General features: G+C 33.6%; 2 protein-coding genes across 2 annotated transcripts; one reads left to right on the forward strand and one right to left on the reverse strand.

The window, feature by feature from the left end:
• Nucleotides 1-216: 216 nt before the first annotated feature.
• On the forward strand, nucleotides 217-9,934 carry LOC148788925 (uncharacterized). Its single transcript, XM_088877674.1, has 13 exons — nucleotides 217-703; nucleotides 2,590-2,663; nucleotides 3,449-3,532; nucleotides 4,020-4,100; nucleotides 4,372-4,452; nucleotides 4,687-4,779; nucleotides 6,228-6,407; nucleotides 6,537-6,604; nucleotides 6,725-6,776; nucleotides 8,780-8,833; nucleotides 8,963-9,055; nucleotides 9,284-9,350; nucleotides 9,496-9,934. The coding sequence occupies exons 1-13, from the start codon at nucleotides 559-561 to the stop codon at nucleotides 9,585-9,587; spliced, it is 1,164 nt and encodes a 387-aa protein (XP_088733800.1). The 5' UTR covers nucleotides 217-558; the 3' UTR covers nucleotides 9,588-9,934.
• Nucleotides 9,935-13,862: 3,928 nt separating this feature from the next.
• On the reverse strand, nucleotides 13,863-15,914 carry LOC105177006 (ethylene-responsive transcription factor RAP2-13). The gene has a single exon (XM_088875352.1). It carries the CDS (start codon nucleotides 15,196-15,198, stop codon nucleotides 14,167-14,169), a length of 1,032 nt encoding a protein of 343 aa, XP_088731478.1. The 5' UTR covers nucleotides 15,199-15,914; the 3' UTR covers nucleotides 13,863-14,166.
• Nucleotides 15,915-24,610: the final 8,696 nt, after the last annotated feature.

The following is a 24,610-nucleotide window of genomic DNA, read 5'->3' on the forward strand; positions in this document are numbered from 1 at the left end:
ATGAATGGCTAATGAATTTTTCTTTTCTGTTTTATTCCTTTATTGTTTTTCGATGGCTGAGTGAAAGATGTGTGCCACAAAACCTAAAATGGAACAGAAAAGTTTCCCAAAATAGCAAGAACACACACACACACATACCTAAGACACATCTTTGTATTATAATCCAACAAATAAATGAAAGTTGGGCCAAATTTAAGCCCAACTGGAAGTAAGAAAAACTGAAGAAAGTTACCCAAAAGTAAAAATACGTGGAGAGAGCGTAGATGCAGCCTAAGAAACAGCGCTGACGCTCTTCTCTTCTCTTCTCCTCTCCGGCGAGTCTTGTTCCCTACACAATTTCTTCTATGATTGTAATAGAAAGATTCCTACAGTGGAGGAATTTGATTTCCAGATTTGATGATAGACGCACTCAGTCGTAGATAAATTTCATAATAAACCTTGAGCGTCTTGGCGCAGACTGTACAAATCATTCCGGCGTTTGATCCTTACTGTTTAGTAATATTTCTGTCTGTTGGATTCTGGGTCTTTGTTGTTTTGTTATCATTTGGTGATTAGTGGATGATGGAGAGTATAATTGGCAAACTACGGAGCTTGGATGCGTACCCTAAGATCAATGAGGATTTCTACAGCAGAACCCTCTCCGGAGGCGTCATAACCTTGGCTTCCTCTATTGTGATGTTCCTCTTGTTCTTCTCTGAGCTCAGTTCGTATTTCTTAATCCATATCTCTCTGTCCCTTGAGATTTTTATGCCTTTGCGTATGCAGATGTACTAAATTTAGTAAGTTTTTATGAATTTGGGCTTTCTTGTTAACTATGTACCCTATGTTGTGATCTTCTGATGTTTGATGGGGTTTCTGGTTTTTTGTGTTTAGTCTATGATTGATGCTCTTTGTGCATGTTTCAAAAGATTTGAATTGTTATTTTCATCTGTGTGTTGCTAAGTTTCCTTTCAAGTCTTATGTATTGTAATGTATTGGTATTTAGTAGAGATTCAGCTGAAATTCGCGTTGTCTTGTGTGTTAATCTTGTAGAGAGAGCAAATGAGATGCCTAGCTAAGACAAGGTAATGGTTAAATTTTGCTGGAATTGCTTGGTTTTAGTGCTTATGGAGGTATGCTTTATAGAGGGTTGGAATTTTGTAGCAAATCCACTGTAATTTAGAATTCATATCTTACGTGGAAGCCCTGATAACTCAGTGACATTACACTCCATTTCTCCACACCTGAGGTTCTATGGTGGTGCACTTTGCCTTCTCAAATATTTTAACCTGCTTACGCAAAAAATTGAAAAGAGCACTTTAGATTCTAATCCAGTTCTACTAATTATGCTTCTAACTTGTATTGTCTCCTCTACTGCTCTTGCATGCACTGCAAGGTCAATGTTGCAATAAACTTGTTTGAAATTGATGTTCTCCCATTTTTCTGCAAATGCAGCTCTCAAGATTACTTATAAACCGAGGGAAGGAAGTTGTAGGATAGTTGTTAAGCTGCAAGACTAGGCAAGTTAAGGCCTAACGTCCTTAGTAACTAGAAACCAATGTCTTTGTGGTGATTATGTGTTGGATCTTCGGAATCCAGTCGATTTGTTATGATAACTGAACTCTTGAACTGCATTACTTGTGGACATCTTTATAAATTACTCGTGACACTTATTTTATTAAGTCATATGCACCTATATTGAATTTTTGAGCTGGATGTCATCAGAAAATTCCATAGACTGTGTCAATCAATATATTAGGTTTCTAGCATCTCAAAACTATGTGGTATCTACTAATATGCTAAAGGAATATGCTAGGATTTTGAGAGAAACTCCCTAAATATCAGACATGGAAACCGAATACAGTTTGTGATAGTTAAGGTGATCCTTCTCCCCAATATTCATATTAAGAGGGATTATATCAGAAGTCCCTTAACCTCAACCTATTACGAAAGGCAATCTGAAAGGGCCTCTGCTTCATCTTAAGAATTGCAACTGGACTTTTCCAGCAAGAGAAGGGAGAATAAATGCTGGTTGTCTTGATTTCTGGATGATGTTGGACAATGACCAAAGAACAGAGTTCTACATTTCTTCAAATTCCATCACCATTCTGCTTCTGTGAATATAACAATTTGGTGCAGACTCCAAGGTGATGCTGACCTTTCCGATAGTGAATTTAAATTGAACAGGGAAGCAGAGTTTTAATGTCAATGCAAGGCCAGAGTTTCAGATCTGAAAATGAAGATTTACAGAACTTAAGCGCTTTTAAGTTTGTAGGATTCCAGTTTCAGCAAGAAACATATCCTTTCATATTGATTCCTCATATCTTCTGTTTTCACTAACAACTCAATTATAAAATTGTCTTGGAAATACTCTGTGGACAGAATTTATATTAGATGACTTCTGTGAAGTATGAAATACTCTATTCCTGGATGTTTAAGAGTTCCTCGTTAATAGCTTTGCATTCACCTATCAGAGCTTTTGCCTGTTCTTTCTAACCCTCAATGACATGTTATAGAATTCAATGGATGGTATTCCTTTCTGACATCTGATTTATTCTTGGCCTTATTGATTTTTTGTCTTTTCCATGTTTTCTCTTTTCCAAATTTCAGGATTATATCTCAATGCAGTAACTGAGACAAAGTTAGTTGTAGATACGTCAAGGGGAGAAAGGCTCCGTATTAATGTAGACTTTCTTCTCATTGCTGTCTTTCCATATTGATTTACTTCAAAATTTGTTGCCTGTTTTAAAAGTTGATAGTTTTTTTTATTTTTTGTTCGCCTTAATGTATTCAAAATCAGCTGTGTCCTTCAATCCTTTTTATCTTTTCCTTTTCTTTTATTTCTTCTCTCTCTCTCCCCCGCTCTTCCTCTTTGCGTGTGTGTAAGTGCATGCTTCCAACTTTTTGTTTTTCTGATGGAAGGGTAAGACACATGATTGTATTATTTGTTGGTTATTATTGGGTCTGTGATACATCTTTGGTACTTGCTATGTCTTTCAAATTTAAAATCGAGTCGATGATCTTTTACAGTTATCTTTTTACCTGAACTAATTCTTTTTTTCTTAGTAAAGGATATACTGTGGCATGTTGATCACCTCCAATAAATCTAATTTAAAGTTTACTTTGTAAAGCTTTTGGCTGATCTTAGCAAATCAAGTTCATCAAATTTTTGCATCTGTAGTATGGAGTCAATTAGCTAGAAGGCATCTCATAGTCTCTGGACTATCTCTATTGGTTTCACCTGATAATTATTTTGCCTAATTTATGTTGAAACTGAAATAGCTCATATATTATCAAGCTGAGCTCAAACAACTTGATGATAGTCAGCTAAACCAATCTATCTTGCTACCTCTGTGCCATATTACTACAATTCATCGCTTCAGTTATTATTATTTTATACTCCTGCCTTGAATATTTAGCAAGACTATACCTAAATAAACTAATTGCTAGTTTACTTGCAAAATTGCAGTTTGATGTGACTTTTCCAGCACTCCCATGCTCTATCGTCAGTCTTGATGCCATGGATATAAGTGGCGAGCAACACCTGGATGTTGTAAGTGCATCAATCTAATTGCATCTTTCAGTTATTTTATATGGTTAAGGTTCTGTTTGTTTCTGTCAGATTTCCTTTTTACTGTCATTTACACGTGTAGACTCACATGGAAAGTATGGAATTGTAGAAATTCAAGTTTTTCAATAGTCATAACTCAATTTTTCTAATTTTCCTGGAGATTAACGTCAGATATGGATCTATCACAGAATATGATCACAACAAATATTTTTTCTCGAAGTAAGCTTATAATGTGATATTTATTGATCAGACACTTTTGCCATAGCACAAAGCAAATTTGGCGCCACTTCTTGGAATATCGCCTATGATTTCCAAGCTAATGACTTGTAAAGCAATACTAACTGGAAAAATAATATCTGTACATGAGAAGTAGAGATGAATTTGAGAAATATTACAATGATGTTTTTCTGCAGGAAATTGCTTAATTTTTCTTATGGTTCTTGAAGTGACTTTGCATTTATTCCTGCAGAGACATGATATTATCAAGAAGAGGATTGATGCTCATGGTAATGTGATAGAAACAAGGCCAGATACTATTGGTGCTCCCAAGGTCAGTCAGGAGATAAACTTATGCACTGTAGATACGTGCAAACTTTGGACTATCCATTCCCTTTTTCATTAGAGTTCTTCATCCTTTGGCATGTGATTATCTAGTACCTTAGTGCCTCACTGCACAATGAACATGTGTTGATGATTTCATGAAGTATGCGAAACTAGCGTCTCTGCACTGTAACTATTGAAAAAAGATGTAAAGTTGATCATAAAGTTTATTTAGTTTCTGATAGATGGGTTTTCTCTTTTCATGTTTTTAACTGGCATAGATAGAACGGCCTTTACAAAGGCATGGTGGAAGGCTTGAACACAATGAAACCTACTGTGGCTCATGTTATGGTGCAGAAGCGGTACTCTCCTATTCAGAATTTTATGCTAAGTTCACTACTATATTCTATTATTGTGTTGTTCTGTTGTATGGTTTGGTGGAGCAGGAAGCAAATGGATATCAAAATGTTAAATGATAATTTATGTTACTCTTTTGTGTTCTCTTCTGTGTTATGAATTTGGTTCTATATGAGGAAATTATCCATGTAATCTTGATGTTGCCTTTATTTCATCGGACTTTTTGCTCTATGCTGCAGACAGATGATGATTGTTGTAACAATTGTGAAGAAGTTCGTGAAGCATATAGAAAGAAGGGCTGGGCATTATCAGATCCTGATTTGATTGATCAGGTCTGTGTCTAATGCTTATTGGTTTTTCATGTAGTAGTTTTTTTTAAAATATAAATTACTTCTACCTACCCAAAACCGGTTGCTTAGGCTAATATAAACATATTACCCACTTGTAGTGAGTACTCTACTACAATTCAGATATATCAAATGCTAGAAAATGAAGTTTCTGAAGAGTGGTAGTAGATCAAATGTTATTTCCTGGAGGACCATTTCATGGTAAATTGTAGTAGCTACCATAGGTGCAATTGATGATTCAGAAGTCCAGTAAGCTAAAGATCGAACTATCCGATTTGTTAAGTAGTAACATGCCATTGTGCATTATAACGCTACATCGTAAAAGGATTCGTATTGAGTATTGAATGTTGCTTATGCTTATGGGACACCTTTCAGCCAGAGGCCCCTACTCCTTAGAATGGTATATACTATTCATTTTCCACTTTATTGCAACTGTAATATCTTGTATCATGAACCACACGGTTGAATATATTAGGTCCTACTTTGTGTGAAATAACTATGTAAAACATAATTTTGAAATGCAGAATCCATTTGCTTGTTGCTGCAAATATCCACATTATTTCCCCAGTAACACTCCAAGATATGAGTAAAGAAATATGATTCTTTTATGATGCTATGCACTGTGGCTATTGATTCATGCAATCTCATTTGAAGAAATACTCTTGTCTCCCTTGATACGTACATGCTGCAAGTCCTTAATGTTCCCCCACCCTTCCACAAAAAGATAAAGAGAATATAACGAAATGTAAAGCGAAACTGAATTAGGAAGGGAACCCATATAAAAAGTTGAAAGAATTCCTTATCATGGTGATAGTTGAAGTAACATTTTGGGGTAAGTGATGCACCAACTCGTATCGGGTAAACTATTCTACATACAAATTCAGGAAAGATGATAACCAGTTCTGGAAATGGGAACTGCTCATAGGACTAGCATTATAGTGTGACAGGCAAGGAATGAGCAAGAAAGCATGTAGGTGAGGTTCTAGTGAGATGTATATTGGTGACTAATCTCTATCAAGACCAACTCTACAAACAGCAGATGTTATAACTATGTTCATCGCATGATCTCTTTGGATTAGTTGTTCATTTTTGCATGACATAGTAAGATATTCTATGATGGTGTAATTTGTGAATGTTGTCCTGCCATTTATTTCTTTTTAGAACTATTAATTGTTTTTGTGAAATTTCAACAAAGAAGTACCTTTTTCCAAGTCACCTTCCAGTTTTCTTGGGGTTTTTTGTCACTTCACCACTAAAATCTAGGCTATTCTTCTAGCAGTGTACTGCTCAGCATCACGATCCACATACCTCAATAATTTATGGCAAAAAAATATCTCAGTGTAAATTTTGTTTTAAAGAATTTACATCGGCAATTATTGACATGGATCTGAACTATGTCTTGTTATGTTATCATATTTTTCATGATAAATCAGTGCAAGAGAGAAGGTTTTCTGCAAAAGATCAAAGACGAAGAAGGTGAAGGATGTAACGTTTATGGATTCTTGGATGTCAATAAGGTAGCTGGTAATTTTCATTTTGCACCTGGAAAGAGTTTCCAGCAGTCAAATGTTCATGTTCATGACCTGCTAGCATTTCACAAGGACAGTTTTAATGTAAGATGACATCCTTCTGCTCTTATGTTTGCTGCACCCTAGGATATTGATTATAATAGATATTGCCTTCTTCATTTCATTATTTACTTACTATAAGACCGTTAATAAATTACGGGATTTGTACCACAGATAAGTCACAGGATCAACAGATTAGCATTTGGAGACTACTTCCCTGGTGCTGTAAATCCTCTTGATGGGTATTTTGTCTGTGCATTTTTCTTCTATGGCTTAAGTGATGTGATTTTATGCTCCTTCTGGCCGGTGGTGTGCAAAAATGGATCTATCATAAAAACATCTGCATTTGTTTCTACCTGCAGTGTGCAATGGACACAACAAACACCAAATGCAATGTATCAATATTTTCTGAAGGTTAGTAGTTTATGTAAATTCTCCATTTGTGTTTGATTTCTTTTGGCTATTTTTTAACAGTTCTTTTAACTTTGTATTTCCTAGTATTGGCCAGAGATGCTTGTTCATCGTGATTCTGTGTTACTAATATGCTTTTGTCCTGTAACTCCCAATTTTGTTATGGATTTGGAAGTTAGAATTTGTCGATCATTGAATGCAATGATAAATTAAATGAAGTTAGGTCATGATATTAATTCAATGGCATTTAACAGAGTCAGACCACAGTTGGAAAGAGCATCCATTTTTGGGGGTACCAAAGATAATCATGGAATAGTACTATTGACTAACAGGGGCATGTAGCAATGTGATCTACGGAAAGGGAAATGCAAGACTTGGCGCACAAAATGTTACTAATATTCTATATTTCTCTCAACTTGAACCCACTGGACAACACTTAAGCTGGAAACATTTGGTTTAATTTTTTCTATAATGTGCCTTATGTATTACTACGTCAAGGGCAATATGCAAGTTGAATTGTATCGGGGAGGGTTTGTATAGTATCTGTACATTATTCTGGGAAGTGCTTGATGATTATGTACTGAGTTGGGGAATTATTTCATGTTTTTGGCAGATTAGTTAAATCAACAAGAGACCTTTACCAGTCAAAACCGCTAGGCATCACGACCTTATTATGATAAATGGGTTACTGTACACGCTCAAGAGCATATCAATTTCATGACCTTGCCATTGAGTATTAGTCAAATAACAGGCCTACATTTTATGGGAATCTTTTTTTTGAGTAAATTGAAAAAAATATCTTAGGGCGAACATACAGTCACTTTATGGTTTATGCTATTCAAGAATGTGCCCATTTGAAGTTTGGAGTCGTGGTATATAGTGGCTCCATGAAGGCCATGAACTAGAGATTGTTCGTGATGCTAATTAGTTTCAGATTTTAATCTTTATTGATCAGAATATACATGCCTCTGCTATGTTTCCAGTTTAAATAATGCCAAGAAAATCATATCCTGTTTAAATAGTTCTTTGAGACAGGTTCCAAATAATGATTCCCTTCTCTCTTCTTGGAGTTTGTGTCCTAGCTATGTATTTAAAATGGTATGGTATATTCGCATGTATTTACGAGAATAGGTTCGGAGAAGGCATGGTGATCTTACGTCAGCAAGAAAACTAGGTTCAGTGAAGCATCCATGCTCAGGATGTGTGGTTGTCTCCTTTATGTATATAACTTTTCAGGATTAACATTCGCATAGCTGGGATTTATAATCATAACTACGTAGTCCATTATCCTGTAAGTTGAGTTAGTTTTCTGCCCGTGAATTCATCAAAAATACAATCTTCCGGCATGCCCACCTGTAGTCATTAACTGGAACCACTTAAATATTGTGTTTGTGCTTCCTGTGAGAGAGTGTTGCTGATTTGCCTGTTTAACTTTTTTTTTTTTTAATAATTTTGGTATTAAAGATAGCCAGCATCTGAAAGGTGCAGATGACAAAAGGTTGTCTGAATTTTTTCCATAATTGACATATACATGTCTGAATATGTACTTTCAAGCAGCAGGCTGCACAACTTAGTGGTGTAATAGGGTTAACTAAGCTACCATACCCTCTGTAACGGCTTAATCATGAACTCCCATCCATCTTTTATAATTACCTAAAAAGCTTCCTCTAAGTTTATCATGTGTATCAACCTTTTCCGGTATTTATGGTTTCAAATGGAAAATGGTGATATCAGAAAAAAATATTTTTATTAAACTACCTACTATGTCCTTGACAGAACTGTGCTTTTGGTTTTCTCTATAACTGTAAAAGGAGGGAACAGTTGTAATTTAGCTATTTAGGGAAGAGGTAACTGTGAATAATACTTTTAGATAAATTCCTACTCCTGTTTACTCCCTTTGTACATTTTTGTATGTATCTTCAGCTGTACCAAAGTGGCAGATTCTTCTTGTTTCAAGTGTCATAAGTAATGAACATTGAGTATTTCATTATTGTGCTATGGTGCAGGTGGTACCGACTGTATTCACAGATGTCAATGGACATGTCATCCAGTCAAATCAGGTTACACTAAGACCCTGAAGTTCACAATCTGATTCATATGGTTGCTTGTGTGTGTATGTGTTTGTTATGATGTCTAGGAACCTTTTCTGGAACGGGACATCAGATTCATGAGATTTTGTCCCATTGCAGTTCTCGGTAACTGAACATGTTAAAGGAGCAGAGTTGGGTCAACTTCAATCCCTTCCTGGAGTATTTTTATTTTATGAACTTTCACCAATTAAGGTGGGTATGCCGTTTCCAATTTCAAAAGCAGATTGATTTTTGTCGAACACTGTCATCAACTTTCTATATCCGTATCCCATGTCTGACTTTTGTTGCCCCCTCCCTGCAATTTCCTGGTCCATAACTCTGTTTTTTCTATCTTAGTTGCGGGACAAGAATCAGGTAGCATGAATTGGACTTATTAAATGGCATAAGTTTTCACTTATCTTTTAATTTCCTGAATGACAGGTAACCTTTACAGAGACGCATGTTTCGTTCTTGCACTTTCTGACCAACGTCTGTGCCATTGTTGGAGGTCTCTCTCTCTAGCAGATCTAGTTTTGCTTTTTCATTAACTAATTTTCTTCTTCAAAGACTTTGTGAAGCATACCAATCCTCATGAAGTTATACCTACACGCGCTCGCATTTATGTACATTAATGAATTCTGCTTAATGTCCAGGTGTATTTACTGTCTCGGGCATAATCGACTCTTTTGTATATCATGGTCAAAAAGCAATCAAAAAGAAAATGGAAATAGGTAAGTTCAGTTGATGCTCGACGCCTCTGAAAATATCACATGGTGCTTTGGAATTGGAATTGGCCCTCGAGAGAATCAATGCTTCAAAGCAAAAGGAACCTAAAGTTCAGACTTTCCAAGCCAAGGTGTTGTCAAACTACATAACGGCCCCAGCAATGGTGTTTTGATATTTGTTAATGAATGAGTTAACTCGTTTAGTTTATTTATAGTTCTAAGTTTTTCTTTTGATATGCGACTGTAATTAAATGATTTACAAGCAGGGTTCATGATCGCCTTGAATAGTTTTGATATTTAACCTCATTTTAGACGATGTTTTCATCGAACAAAATGGGGAAGAAAAGGTATAATTGTTGTCGGTTTAGCTTTCTGCTGATCCAATTTAAATTATATTTAGAATCTGATTTCTGGACATTATAGTCAGAAATTTATGGAATTTGGATCTCAATCATATTGAATCACTCAACTCCATATCTGCACTCTATGAAATCAAATGGAATAGAAAATGCAATAGTACATAAGCCAATACCTTTGCCAGTTCAACGAGACTCGATGGTGTGGACATTAGTGATTGGATTACTCAAAGGTAAGTACTTGTCTTGCTCGAATACTTTACAATTGCCCAATTCATACCATTCGTGCGTCCCCAACTAGTCAATCAATTCTAAGTACTTATGACTAATCGTTCGATCAAGTAAATTGGGAATCAATACAAGGAATGTCCCGTCTGGCATCCGCATCAGAAACAATTACCAGCAGTTGGCGCTGAATCGGTCAAAAGCAAGGAGACTGAGGCATGAACCAATCGCTCCTAAAAACAGCAATTCAATCTTTAAATAGGTCAAGTTATGAAGACTGGGGACCCCTTCCATCCAAAGAGTTCACATTTGAACATCATGGAATTGGTGCTCATATATGTTGCCTCCCACACTCCTCCTCTGACCCTCAACATTACCAAAGCCATAGGTGGCCTAAGGCTCTCCGAGCTTCTGCAGAGAGACAACATGTCCTTGATTAGTGCCAGAATAAAGTATGTTGAGGAATGAGAAATTTCGATTATTTGGACAATGTGTTGCTGTCAAAGTCCTCCAAGTTTCAGAGAATCTCCAATCCAACCAAAGGGGCAGGACAAAAACATGTTTGTACCAAACACAAGCTCTCTCCATTTACTAGGATTGGCAAGGAAGTGGGTTTTGTTCGACGCAGTACCCGTTCTCGCTTTATTTTTTCAAAATCCTGAAATCCACGTTCACCCAACTTCGGACCATGATTCCCTTCTAGTTGGACTTGAGAATCGTCCCGTCTCATCTCAATACCCGTGCCTGCCTTGTCTCTAGACTCGGTAGGTATTAACCCGCAAAACTCAATTAAATTTTTAATTTTCCTCAATTAATGGGATTCATAAGTCGCTTACCACTCGACCCAACCACATTAGGTTAAGGCTATATCTTTCATAATTGTCATCATATGCGCTACAATGCCCCTTAATTATTTACGATTTTGGACTTCATCTAAAAAAATCTAAATGTTGTTGCAATAATACAAAGAGAATGCATTTTTATTGATACTGATCCCAAAGAAAAGTTTGATACAAACAATGACGTCAAAATTTAATGTTCTGTATAAATTGGTCCCTCTAATTATTTTAGTTGCCTCCTAATAATGTAAAGGTACGAGTCCAAAGTAACAAAATTAGTATATAGGACAAAATTTTGAATGCTTTAATTTATTAAGCTAAAGAAATATGAAAAGACACTATATAATTTGTATTTTATCGAACTAGACCGAAAATCCTACTTTTTACTTAATTACAAGAAAACAAGGTATCAAATTCGAAAAATTTTGTCTCTAAAACTAAGATTTCTGTCCCTGAAAATAAATAGGGACGGGGCCGCGGCTGAAAGCCTGAGGCTAAATTCTAGAGATGGAAATATTCTTTGCTGATTTGGAGATGGAACATTTCCGTTCTAATTCTGTCACAAACAACAACAATAAATTTTTAGAAAAATCGGTCTCTATTTTCATAGATAATACGTTTATGATTCCATCGATAGAGAGAAGTATTTTTTTTTTTGTCCTATAATCCGTTAGTAATCCTTTGAATTCTTGTCATTTTTTTCAAATTTCACCATCATACCCCCTTTTAAGACAATTGCTTTGAATTGCCAATTTTCCTTCATCTTTAGAACTAAAAATGAAGCCTATTTTAAGATGAGGATTTGTATTTTCAGCTCTAGGATTGTACATTTGATACTTCATCTTTCCCATACGTGCTATCAAAATCATCATCACTATGCACACACTCTTTTTCCTCAATATTTAGTATACATATCATCACTACACCATTCACAGACTTGCCCTTGTTTGACCCATCCAACTCTATATTAAGATCAACATAATGATCAAAAAGCATATCATCATCCCAAAGATTGAAATCAGAATCATAAAACACATGATCTTCATCCTCACTTGCATTCAACTCACTCTCGTTCCCCTCTTCAATTACAGCATATTTAATTAACTCACCCTCAGTCTCCTCTTTAATGTATTCCCAAGTGCATTACAAGTTAAAATCAAAACACAAAAGCCAAAAAAAACCCGTTAGACATCATCATTCATATATTAATCACATAAATTTATAAAACATAATCTCAAAATCCCAACAATAATAGCAAAACTTTTTAATTAATGATCACATATTTAAATCTCATATCTCAATAGTAAACATAGAAAATTGATAATAAAAAATTTCATAATCACATAAAATTTCTAGCAATACTTACCATAATCAGCCATAAAATCCATCCCATGTTTGCTCCTATTTTTCATGGAGAATACACCTCCAGACGACAATGTGATAGCTATATTTCTGATGATAGCACGTTGAGTTTGGATTATGGGCAATCAGGTTTGGAGAATCATTGAAAATCCGAAGAGCATGCTTAGTCATTTGTTGAAATCTTGTTATTTCCCTGGGTGGAAGCCCCGATGGGTTTATTTTTAATCCTTGTACGACGTGGTGTAGCATCCAGAGCAGCATTCAGCTGTCGCTGGGCTCGTCATTCCGTCCTATCACTCCCTTGCCGTCTGATAGGAATAAAATACAAGCAGATGTTTGTACCAGCACTTTTGCACTATATCTACTGGAAAATGAGGAAATGAAATTGTCAAAGAAAAGTTTCTTCGTCTTCCTCAATTTCTGTTCGAATTGGGATAACCATTTTTATAGTTTTTGGTTCGTATATGTTGAAAAACAGGCAAAGCCATTCAAGAACAAGAAATCAGTCAAAGTGTAAACAAGGAAGAATCAGCAATTTGTAGCAGGAAGAAGGATTCATTATTGAAATCAAAAATATATCGAACAAAGTCTCAGCACATCTCTTTAAATAGAGAGTGAAAATGAGAGAGAGAGACAAAATTAACTAAACTGCTATACTAAAAGAAACGCTAAGGAGCAAAAGAAAGAAAAGAAAAACGTTTGTCTCAAAAGACGACTACAAGCTCTAACACTACAATTCCAACAGTATATAATGTTGCACTGTGCAACTGACAAATAATCCAGGTCCTTGTTCAAGCAGCCAACAAAGGGTCTGGAAAGTTGCAAAAGTTCCCCCATGATACGGGCATCTGCTGGGCGGATATTCTCCCGGTACTCAGGAATTTATGAGGAAGCTCAACTTCCACTTTGCCGGCGGTGTCGTGCATACTCGGACATGCATGCTCTTGGGGACTATGTCTTTGCTCAGCTTTCACATAAATATTCCTTGGGCCTCCATCATCTCAGCTGTGTGGTCACGAGGACGAATTTGTGTTGTGCCTGACAATTTCTTGGGCAATCTCAACCAAAGGATTCCTTGGAGACAGCCGGGTTTTCACCTTAGGGGTGTTTCCTTTTGCTACCTTCATTGCAGTGCTGCAACCTTTGTACACTTGGGTTTTGATTGAGGCAGTTACTACTTTCTAGAGAGGCCAAAAAACAAAAGAAAAATCATTTTGGCATAATAAAATTAATGACAAAGTTTATTAAAAAAAAAAAGTCTTTGATGTGCATAAATAGTCAGATAATAAACAATTACAGTAGATTGAAAATAACAAATTATATAACTTTTATCAAAAAGTGATTTTAAGAACATTAATCCCAAAAGTTATTATTTGAAAATGTAGCAAACAAATTAGCAATATTATTATAGTAATTGATGGTTATTCAATTCCATAATTTCTTTTTGTGGTTAATAGAGACAAAATGTGAACATCAAATTACATTAACACTTACAACATAAAAGCAGCAGAAATGCAGACAGCAAATACTAAATTACATTAACAATTAAGACATAAAACCAGCAATAAAATTACAGCATTTCTCGATTATGGCTCAGCTCTGTGAAAAACCAGCTAAACCACTTTTACACATTAACCCCAACAACTAATCCTAATTAATCTAAAATTACAATTTCCAAAAGAATAATTATAATAATAAATAAATTTGAAAGACTCTGTGTGCCCTGCAAATGCCAAAAACTTCTTTGCAGCTGCACTTTAATCACATATATCCAAAATCTGTCTATTTTGCAAGAAAGGGCTGCAACTTTCTGTAAATTATAGAGCAGCCCAATCAATCTCATACGACGGGTATTTCTCCAACGACCCCATCTCCCATCCGGGCTGCTCCTCCCCCAACTCCCGGAACATCTGCTCCGAATCGGGTGACAGCTCACCCGACCCGTCACTCTCGGGTTCAAGCTTTTTGCAGTTCTTATCCGTTACCGCCTTTTTTGACCTCGAGTTTTTGCAGCGGTTGGCGTCGATGCTTTTGCCCTCGGCCAGAGTCTGGCAGATGGCCTGCAGCTTGGCGTCCACGCTGGCATGGAGCGGCTGGTACTCCCCGAACTCGCCGCCGATGTGAGACCCATTGTGGCGGAGGTGGGGGAAGTTCAGTCGGGCGGAATCTCCCCTCAGCTGGTACGCTGCCTTGTCGTAGGCCAGCGCCGCCTCCTCCGCCGTGTCGAAGGTGCCCAGCCAGAGACGGGTGCGGTTCTTGGGCAGCCGAATCTCCGCCACCCATTTTCCCCAGTGGCGCTGCCGGACTCCCCTGTACAACTTGGCGGGCTTCGGAGGCGCTCCCACTTGCTTCATGGAAACGGGCCTAGGACCGAGAAACTGAGCAGTAGTTCCCGTTGCCTGAAGCGGATATTGTACATGGAATGAGCCCGAGCCCGTCTGGACCTGAACATCCTGGATCTGGACAGTTGAAAACTGGTTGAGCCCAACAGGGTACTCCACATTCTCGCCAAACCCAAATGAATAATTATGGGTAGAGGCCTGGTACACATTATTGAGCTCAAACTGGGAAGAGGAATAGTAAGAATTGTAGGGGTAGGAACTGGATGAGCAAGAAGAAGGGTCTAAATACTGGTCATGGAGCAAAGAAGAAGAAGAAGAGGAGGTGGTGAAAGTAGAGGAATAAGCATCAGAAGAAAGAGGGAAGGGAGAGGGATGAGTGTAAGAAGAAGAAAGAGGTGGGGAAGAAGCACTTTTCATAAAAGGTTCAAGTGCTTCCATCAACTCACCACCATTGAAGCTATCCACAAATGGTGTTCCGCTACTCCAAAAATCTGTACTAGTTCCCATTCTCCGACAAATAATCAATATTCTCTTCAAATTAAAAATTCAGTTTCAGAAAACAAAAAAAAAGAAGAAAGCAAAAGGGCCTGTTTCTTAGTAAAATTAAAGAACAGGGATGGTGATTTAACAAATCAAATTAACAAAAATATGCACAAAAAGATTAACAGAAAATGAATTTTTCATTTGTTTTTTTGTATTGTTTTTTGGTGGGGGGATTAAGAGAGGGTATACAAATAGACAACCCTTTGAGAACCGGTAATGGCTGAAAGCTAAAAAAACGCAGCCAATGAGTGCGAGGGAACAACAAATAAAGCCCTCAAAAACAGAAAAACTGTACTGAAGAAATGAATGCGGAAAAGAATACAGAGAATATGAGATCTCGTTCTGAAAACATCTGTTTTTTCTTCAAACCCTTGGCTTTTCCTCCATCATCTTCACGACGATAATTGTATATATAAACAGAAACAAACCACAGAAGAATCAGAAAACGAAACAGATGAATCGCAGAAAGGGATCTAAAGAAGCGGGAATCGCCAGAGGGGTCTCTCACTCTTACTCTCCCTCTCTGGAATGGTGAATGTGTGTGCAAATCTCTCTCACTCCAGAACTGGTGAAGTGTGTGCAAGTGAGATGAAGAAGAAGTGTGAATTATCCTCTTCTGACTCTCTTCTTTTTTTCTTGTGGTGTTCGGCGCTTCGGCTGCCCCTTTATATAGGGGTTGCGGCGGCCCATCGGATTGCCTTCTCTTAAACCCACCTCTTTATTCGTGACTTTTTCCTTTTTTTTTTTTTTTTTTCCTCTCTCTCTCTCTCTTTGTGGACTCTCTTTATGTTGAAGTTCATTGAATTGATGCACAACTACGGGTGTCAGCAAATGATTATTTTAAACGTTTATAAGTCTAAAGATGAAAAAAATGAGATAATAGTATTTTTATTTTTGTATTTGTTTAAAAACTATAAACAACTTTTTTAAAAATTATAAGCTACTAATATCTTACTTTTAGATATTATAAATTCATCTTTTACAAATTTTACAAAATATTTTTCGATGTTGTATAATCTTTTTACATGGGAAACTATTCTTTTATTTGATTAAGAGTTGTGGTCCTAAGTTTTTAGATACGGTCCAGAGGATATAGGAGATCACTATTATTTCACGATAGACAATGGATTCTTTTTTAGAATGCACCAACCTCCACATATATCCTGACTGCGTTGCTGTAGAGCTTTTGGCGACCACTTAATAACACAGTCACGTCAGTTTGGATCAAGATACAGTCGTCTCCTGCATAAAGCTATTGTGGCTCCTCAAGTTGGAAGACTAACTTCCATACAAATACCGACTAAGGAGTTTCAGTCGTAATGATGACACCACATAGGCTTCTATACGACAACTTCTGCGAGTCAATTTAGTGAACATGGCAATCCAATTATTAAGCACCTACTAAAGTTTGTAGACATCATACATCTGTCATTGATGAAATTTTTACGCCCATCAGATGAATGCATCATTTAGTACAAGTCTTTATAGAACTCCTCGACTTGAAATGTTTCAAATAAAACATCGAAAGTTGTTTCTGGTCGCTCTTTCAACTTCATTGCTTTAACTAGCCAGTGGATTTTATCCGCGAAATGCAGTAATAACATATAATATAACACAACAAAAGTCATTGACAATAAATTACAAAATAACCAACTAAATGCTTTGATCACTTATACTAGAAGCAGGTTGCGACCTTTCTTATAGTGTTTGGACACCACATAAAAAACAAGGTTATGAAGTTCTATTTTAGTAACAGTAGACGTACTGCCAGTAAAAATCTCTGTAGTGATGAATCTTGTATGTGTTCTTAAGAAAAGGAATTTGTCCATTTTTCGGGGTCTCAAAGGGGTGTGGAAACACATAAGAACTCTTGAATGGAAATGGAAAAGGGATGTAACTCCAATTACTTCGGAATCGCTAGTCAATCCTATTTCCGATAGGAGCAGTTGACAATTGAATCCGATTTTGGCCATTATTTTCATATCCGTAATAGTGCGAAAAGAAGACCCGACTCTAAGTTGTTCAAGAATAGTGGCGTTGAGAGTATTAACAGGTGTCTTGACTCTAAACTTCTGTTCAGTCTTATTCATTTTTTGAGGAAGATAATACTTGTTTGAGGTAGAAATGGCTCAAAGTAATGCTACTTTTGTAAACACATTCATCATTGAGGTTCATTGTTATTTTGCTTTCCTCTGAATTTGTAGCTATATTATAGAACTTTACCTTGAATATAAATTCATATACAGGTATTTAAGTCGTACAAAAACAGATATCAAACCCAAAAGGGTGAGATTATCATTGATATTTTGGGCATTTGTTACAGAAATATGCAGTTCATATATGTGCTGACTGAATGGGAAGGAAGCATCGCACTTCATAAGGGTAATTTTAAAAAATTATATTATTCAAATGGCCCCAATCCACCACTTTTTTCGTTTATAAAAATAAACGACTCCGTAGTGTTTGGGGCAAAATACACTTTCAAAATAAATTTAATTAAAGAAATATTTTTTTATCCCTATGTATTAAAAAAATATTATTATTTTTAATATTTACACTTGTAATTTGTATATATTATTGTTTTTCTAAAATAATAAATTTTTATTTCAATGAGTATATTTTATAGTAAATTTTTTATTAACATTTATTATTTATATTATTATTAATTATTGAATACTAATACAAAAAAACTTAATGATAGTAATATGATCATTTTTATTGCAATATGTAGACTTACATGATTGCAAAAAATATATCTCATCAATCAATCATAACAAGTTAATATATATTATTCTATAGTATAGGAATAATATCATATAACATGTCAAATTAAATCTAAAAATCTAAAAATATTAAATATATAAAACAGATATAGATTTTAATAGTATTAAAATTATTTAAACTATTCGAAAACTCCAATATCAACTTTAGATGTGTAAATTTGAAGAATAAGCTAAAAAGGGTATTCTGAACTAAAATTATTATAATGAGAGTAAATATTCTAAAATAAAATTATTTTTTTTTGCAAAATATCAAAAGTAGACGCTTCTAACTTATGATTTAAAAGTAATTTTTTTTTTAATATCTCTGTAAGCAGAATTTGTCATCTCAAACGTCTCAAAACTTGTTTTTTGAAATTAAAAGTTGAACTTTTTTTTTTTCCTAAAATTCTCACAAACACTTCCTAAAATGTCGTCTATGCTTATTCAAGACCTCCTATAAGCTCATATAACTTATAAGATATTTTTTAAACTTATAAGATATTATATTTTACTTTAAAAATATCTTTTTTTAAAAATATTTGAATAAACTAAAATTATTGAGTTGATAAAATATCAATAAATAACAATATTACAATGAATATGATCAAAATTTGAAAGATCTTTTGAAAATTATAAAAATATGTTACAAACACCTCATTTTTTATATATTTTTTCCAAATAAAATTTATAAACTCTTAATATCGTTTTTCTGAATCTTATAAGCATCTCGATTTTAGAAACAATTACAAAAAATCTTTTTATATCTTATAAATTTTCAAACGTATTATAAGATGTTTTGAAAAGGTTATAATTTCACATAACAGTCCAAATCTCATGCTCTGAATCCAAATTTTCTAAGTATTTTATTTTAATTAAATATTTTTTTATTATTTATTTTAAATTGTTTGTAATTGGAACAATAAGATAATCGGTTATTATTTTTTTTAAAAAAAATTATTATAAGTTTTTATATGTCATTTCGTACTCCCATATTACAATTTCTTGTCAAGTATATATTTTAAATAAATATATAAATTAGTAACTTCTTGTATATATGCCTTAGAATATTTCTATAAAGTAAGATACAATATATATATATATATATATATATATATTCGACATGCATTAAATTTATATTTTCGTGTTAAAATTGATGGATTTGAGCTAGAAATTTTAAATAGGAAACATACAAGCAACTCCTTGTGATATCTCAAATGAATAAATTACCTCCTTATGAAAAAATAAATAGCGATTTACCTCCCTGTATCTTTTAAAATACAACAATTTACCTCTCTATGTTTTTTAAAATAAAGCAATTTACCTCCCTATATAAGGAGGTAAATTGCTATTTTTTTTCATAGGAGAGTAATGTGTTCATTTTCAATATCACAGAAGGGTAAATTGCTATTCACCCAATTTCAAACTCCTAACAACAAACTCTCGGCATGTTTCGAGTGATTCCATACTAAAAAATATTTGAATTTTCATTTGAAGTATATTTTTATAGAATAATAATGAATCCGTGATATTTTTAATATAAAGTTATTATTTTCTTTTTTGAAAAAATTTCCATTAAATTCAAATTATCTATATCTTATTATTAAATGAGAGTACCACTTTATTGTCTCATTTTTTTTTTTGGGTATGCTAATTGATATAATTTTTAATATTTATATTTAATTAATTTATTAAGTTTCCACCCTTCCACTTTTTGACACACCGAAACCAGGTTTTTAAATTTTCAAATTGTCCACTCTTTTTAATTTCTGCTGACTTTAACTTTTTATTTTAATATTTTTAATTTCTTCAATTAAAATATTTTCTCCAATCTTATAAAATCTTATAAAAAAGTTTAGAAAATTTAAATTTTTTTTAAAGATCTTATAAGATTCAAAATATTTTATTTTGAGATCTTATAAGCTATTTAAAAAAAAAATTAACAAAACAAATATTAGGAGCTTATAAACTCTCAAACGTCTTATAAGATGTTTTGAGAAACTTATAAGATCAGCCAAACACCCTCTTAAACCCATTCAAAGCGGCTTTTGAAGCCATAATCGAGTCCTGGGATAGATCTTGAAATTTTTATGTTTTGAATCTGAACCCAATTCTTTTGATATTATTTATACGTTCTTATATAGTTTACATATATTTATATATATATATATATATGAAATAAAAATGTGTAATTTTAGTTATATTTATATATATTGTATAAAAATGATACTTTTATAAATTAAAATAACAATTTAAATGGTATTAAGTTTCAATGTACATATAATTACCATATATATTCGGAGTCCACAATATGCACACATCAATTTATAAAAGAAGAACCCAATCTTTTAATAATATTTTTATCCCATATTTATAAAGATAAATTACAATTATATTAAAAAAATATTTTTAAATATTTTTAAAAATTCTAACCAGATCTAGTGGGTCCAACTCGTTGGTTCGAGTTTTGGGTTCCGACAAATTTGCTTGAATCCGACTCATTGATATTTTTAATTCGCGACATTTTTCATTTATCTGAGACGGATAGTACTTTTCTCGCCAAAATTTATCGAGAAAATTTTCGACAAAAAATTTATGGCAAACTTTTGCTGTGCTTTGCGACGATCATTGTAACGGTTGGTGCTCAATGGGGCTGTTCGTCGCAAACCGATCAAAAATCAGTCGCACTTTACTACATTATGTGCCCGTCGCAATAAATTATTTGTTTTGGACATTGACCATTCGTTAGTGGCGAGTTGAAGAGTGTAACACAAAGATATAGTATGATTTTGAAGTGATTAGGACAGCTATGATGTGTACTATTATTAACAATAATTGTTTATATTTTAATTAAGTCAAATACATATAACATATGACATCTTTTGTAGTGACTGTAACGCATACGACGTGTGGATGCAGTGAGCAACTTATTTTTTTTGGCATCTGGATTAGGCTAAAATTAGTAGTTAATCACAAATACGATAGGTTTTTTTAGCGTGTGAGAATGACTCGAGGGGATGCATTTTGTTCACGAGTGAACTTTATTATTTACAATAAATTATACCGACATTTCTTGATATTAAATTTAATTACATAAATGCCCCATACTCTTAAAACCTATACATAGGTTTGATGGGGATATATCTTCTGGAGCGGTAAAACAACTAAAATACTCTCTATAAAGACAAAATATTCAAACAGATAAAGATTCGTGTATGTTTTACTTGGGTCGGGTACCGCCCTGACTGACCTCACCTAGTTACCGAAAACCAAAACCTTTGATCACTCTGTATTTAAGAGCTAGAGATCACACCACGTAAATCTATACAAATATGAACATCTAGCTCTATAAACTGAATTATGTATCGGAAGATTTTTATTGGGAACTACGAGCCTGCTGGTCTAATTAGGGGGTCTACTGTTTTGTTTTGACTTTAGTAAAAAATAATTGAAAGAAATATTGTGTATATTTTAATCCCATTATAAAAATGAAAGCTAACCCCATCGCAAAAAGTAGAGTAAATTACAATTACCTCTCCTGAAGAAAGCTCCAACCGTAGGCTAATCTCACTCCTCCAATGATTAGGTGAAAATTACCTCTAGAAAAGAATCAAAGCTCCAAAGAGAATATCGGCTAGGAAATTTTTTATCTAAATTAAGTTTGATCAAATCAAATTAATTACAAAGTAGTGTATTACACTTGTCATATAATTGGTTCAAACTTGACCAAATCGAGTTCGAGCTAGAAAAATAAGCTATTTCGCTCCAAAACACCTGATCTGGACTATTTTTGGGATATTTCAAACACCCAAATCAAGGTCTTTTTCTACTTTTACGAGCTGGTGTTAAATTTATTATTAACTGTTGATAATTATTAATGATAGATTGTTTTAATGTATTAATATATTTTGGTCGTCGTTCGTTTCAAATCGATCGCAAATGAAGAGTTTGAGTGGTTTGAAAGATTCAGAATCTCATTTTTTAGTGACATGCTTTTTCAAGAATAGAATCGTACAATTTCATCCATAAAAGTATAATATCTCACTCGATAGCGTTGATTGCATTTATTGCTGCATATTTATCAACACTTGTTGAAAAGATGTCGTGTATTTGTCCCAAACCTCTCGTCTGAAGGATGAATAATGTTGTCATACGTCACATGTCAGTTGTAGATGAGGAACTTAAGTGACTTTTAAACTTTTATATCTCATTTCTTTAGTAAAGTGCCTTTTCACAAGAAAACCCTATAATTCAACCGACAAATAAATAATAACACCTCCAGCAAGGGACATCGTTCACGTCGCATATTGCGTCAAATATGTAATGAATACGAAGAAAGAAGAGAAAAAATAAAATATTGTTATCCGAATCAAATTCGATCGAATCAAACCAATTACAGAATAAATGTATAATACTTGCTATGACATTGATCACTGTATCTAAATTGTACATTAATCAGACGATAAATATACTACAAATTCCATATTATTGATCCAAATTTAATTGAATTGGATCCGAACTAAAATTTTGCAAACAAAAAATAGAAGAAAAACCCATTGATTGAACGTACAAGTTAATCTATTACATCTCACGATCAAACCCAATCATAATTAGTTGGGCCATCATGGCATTAGTTTAATGTTTATGTAGTCTATAATTTAGCTGATCAGTTATTTTAGGTTTGACCTGATTTTACATTTATTTTATTTATATTATTATTAAAAAAAATTTGGTCGTATCAATTTTTAAATATTTAAATTTATTCTTTAATTCATTTCTTTTTTTTTTATAGAAATTTTGGTTAAAATAGTAGTTTCAATATTTTTTAATAATCTTACATAATTATTTTTTTCATCTCAACCCATTGCTCCACGTTTCTCTCCAAATTTTTTATCACTAATTTTTATATTTTTAATAAATCAACAATTAAAATTTATATTTTCCTCTCACCCCACTCCACGTTCTTTCTATCACGGACTTATTTCTTTTCACAATAATTCTTTTTATCTCACATCGTAATTTTTCTTATATGCTCGTAAAAAACATCATGGGACGACTAATTAAATGAGATAATATTATATTCTATTATTCAGTATATTATAATTTAATATCGACAAATTCAGAGTATGTATTTAAAAAAATAAAAAAGAAATAGAAGAAATTGTTATAGAAGTAAGATGAATATTTATATTTATAAAATTATGAATATTTACTTGAATTTATAGTTATAATCAGAAGTACATTTCAGATTTAGTCGCAAAAATTTACATAAACATCTCTTCAATACATTTCAATGATTGTCAATGTAATTTACTTGATTATATTATTAATTTAATAATTTATGGCATGATCTACTGTGTGTTTGCAGTATGTATATACAGTGGAATAATTACACTCCTATTTCCTGAGTTTGATATAATTATATATAGATTTATTGTGGTTTGAAAAATTACATCTAGTATCTTTGGTGTTTGCTTCTGTCTAACAAATAGGTCCATTCATTAGTGAAAATTCATTGAATTTGCTGATTATTAACAAGAAAACTGAATGAAAATTGATATTTACCCTCGATTGACTTATTACCGACTTATTGTAGGTCGAACAATTTTTTCCTGATTGAACTACCCTTATAATGATAATGATATACCTCCTCACATGCATTAACTTGTGAAGATGTACGATGATAATTTGATCATAAGTCAATAATAGGTCAATTGGGGATAAATACAGATTTTTATCCTTTTTTTTTTTTTAGTAATATCATCAAATTTCATAAATTTTGATTAACGGAGGGACTTATATATTAGACGAAAGCAAACCTGCTTGCTAAATATAATTTTTCAAACTACAAAATATTTATGTATAATTACCCCAAACTTTCAGAAAATGGAGCGCGATTATCCCAATATATATATGTACATACTTATGTGATATGTATATGGTATCTTGTATTTATTTATTTATTGTATACTTTCTCTGATTAAAACCAAAAAAAAAAATTACTATAGTCTTTCATTTTAATTTTAATAACAATTTATTGATATTAAAATTGCGTGTGTGGATTGGGTGGGGGTGGTTGGTGAGGGAATGGTAACCCAAACCGAACCATGGTTAAGGTGGTTGGTCAACAGACTTCAAACTGTAGTTTGATTTCGGCGTACCTCACACCCCACATCAGTTACGTGAGAAATGCGCCCAACACGTGCACCGCACGTGTACAGCTGCTGCTGCCGTGGCTGCTGCTGCAGCCTGCACGGACAGTATCTCAATTTTACGGCGCCATTCCCTCTATTTGATTCTCTCGCTCTAAGTAACCGTTATATCTGTATTTATACAATATAAAAATGAAATGTCTTTATATATATATATATATAAACAACAGTGACATCGTAACACCAATTTTACTGTCAGATCGATAATACTCTTAAGTTAATTTTTTTATTATTTTTTTCTTTTTAAAAATACTGTATATTTTTTTATTTATAATATATTTTAAAACGTAAAATATTATTTATTATATATATGCATGGATGGCGTGCCATGGCAACTAATTTAAATAGAAATTGAAAAACAAAGCAAAACCACTTCAATTTGTAAGTATTTTAGTATTATATTTG

The sequence above is a fragment of the Sesamum indicum genome, linkage group LG2, assembly GCF_026168435.1.
Source record: "Sesamum indicum cultivar Baizhima isolate 11 linkage group LG2, ASM2616843v1, whole genome shotgun sequence".
Taxonomy (NCBI): Eukaryota; Viridiplantae; Streptophyta; class Magnoliopsida; order Lamiales; family Pedaliaceae; genus Sesamum; species Sesamum indicum.

What these genes read in the sequence shown, in the direction of transcription:
- LOC105177006 (XM_088875352.1), bottom strand. Translation starts at nt 15,198, where the DNA reads ATGGGAACTAGTACAGATTTTTGGAGTAGCGGAACACCATTTGTGGAT.
- LOC148788925 (XM_088877674.1), top strand. Translation starts at nt 559, where the DNA reads ATGATGGAGAGTATAATTGGCAAACTACGGAGCTTGGATGCGTACCCT. An exon ending in ATACTATTGGTGCTCCCAAG is followed by an intron (nt 4,101 to 4,371) that starts GTCAGTCAGGAG and finishes TAACTGGCATAG; the next exon opens with ATAGAACGGCCTTTACAAAG. An exon ending in TGTATCAATATTTTCTGAAG is followed by an intron (nt 6,777 to 8,779) that starts GTTAGTAGTTTA and finishes GCTATGGTGCAG; the next exon opens with GTGGTACCGACTGTATTCAC.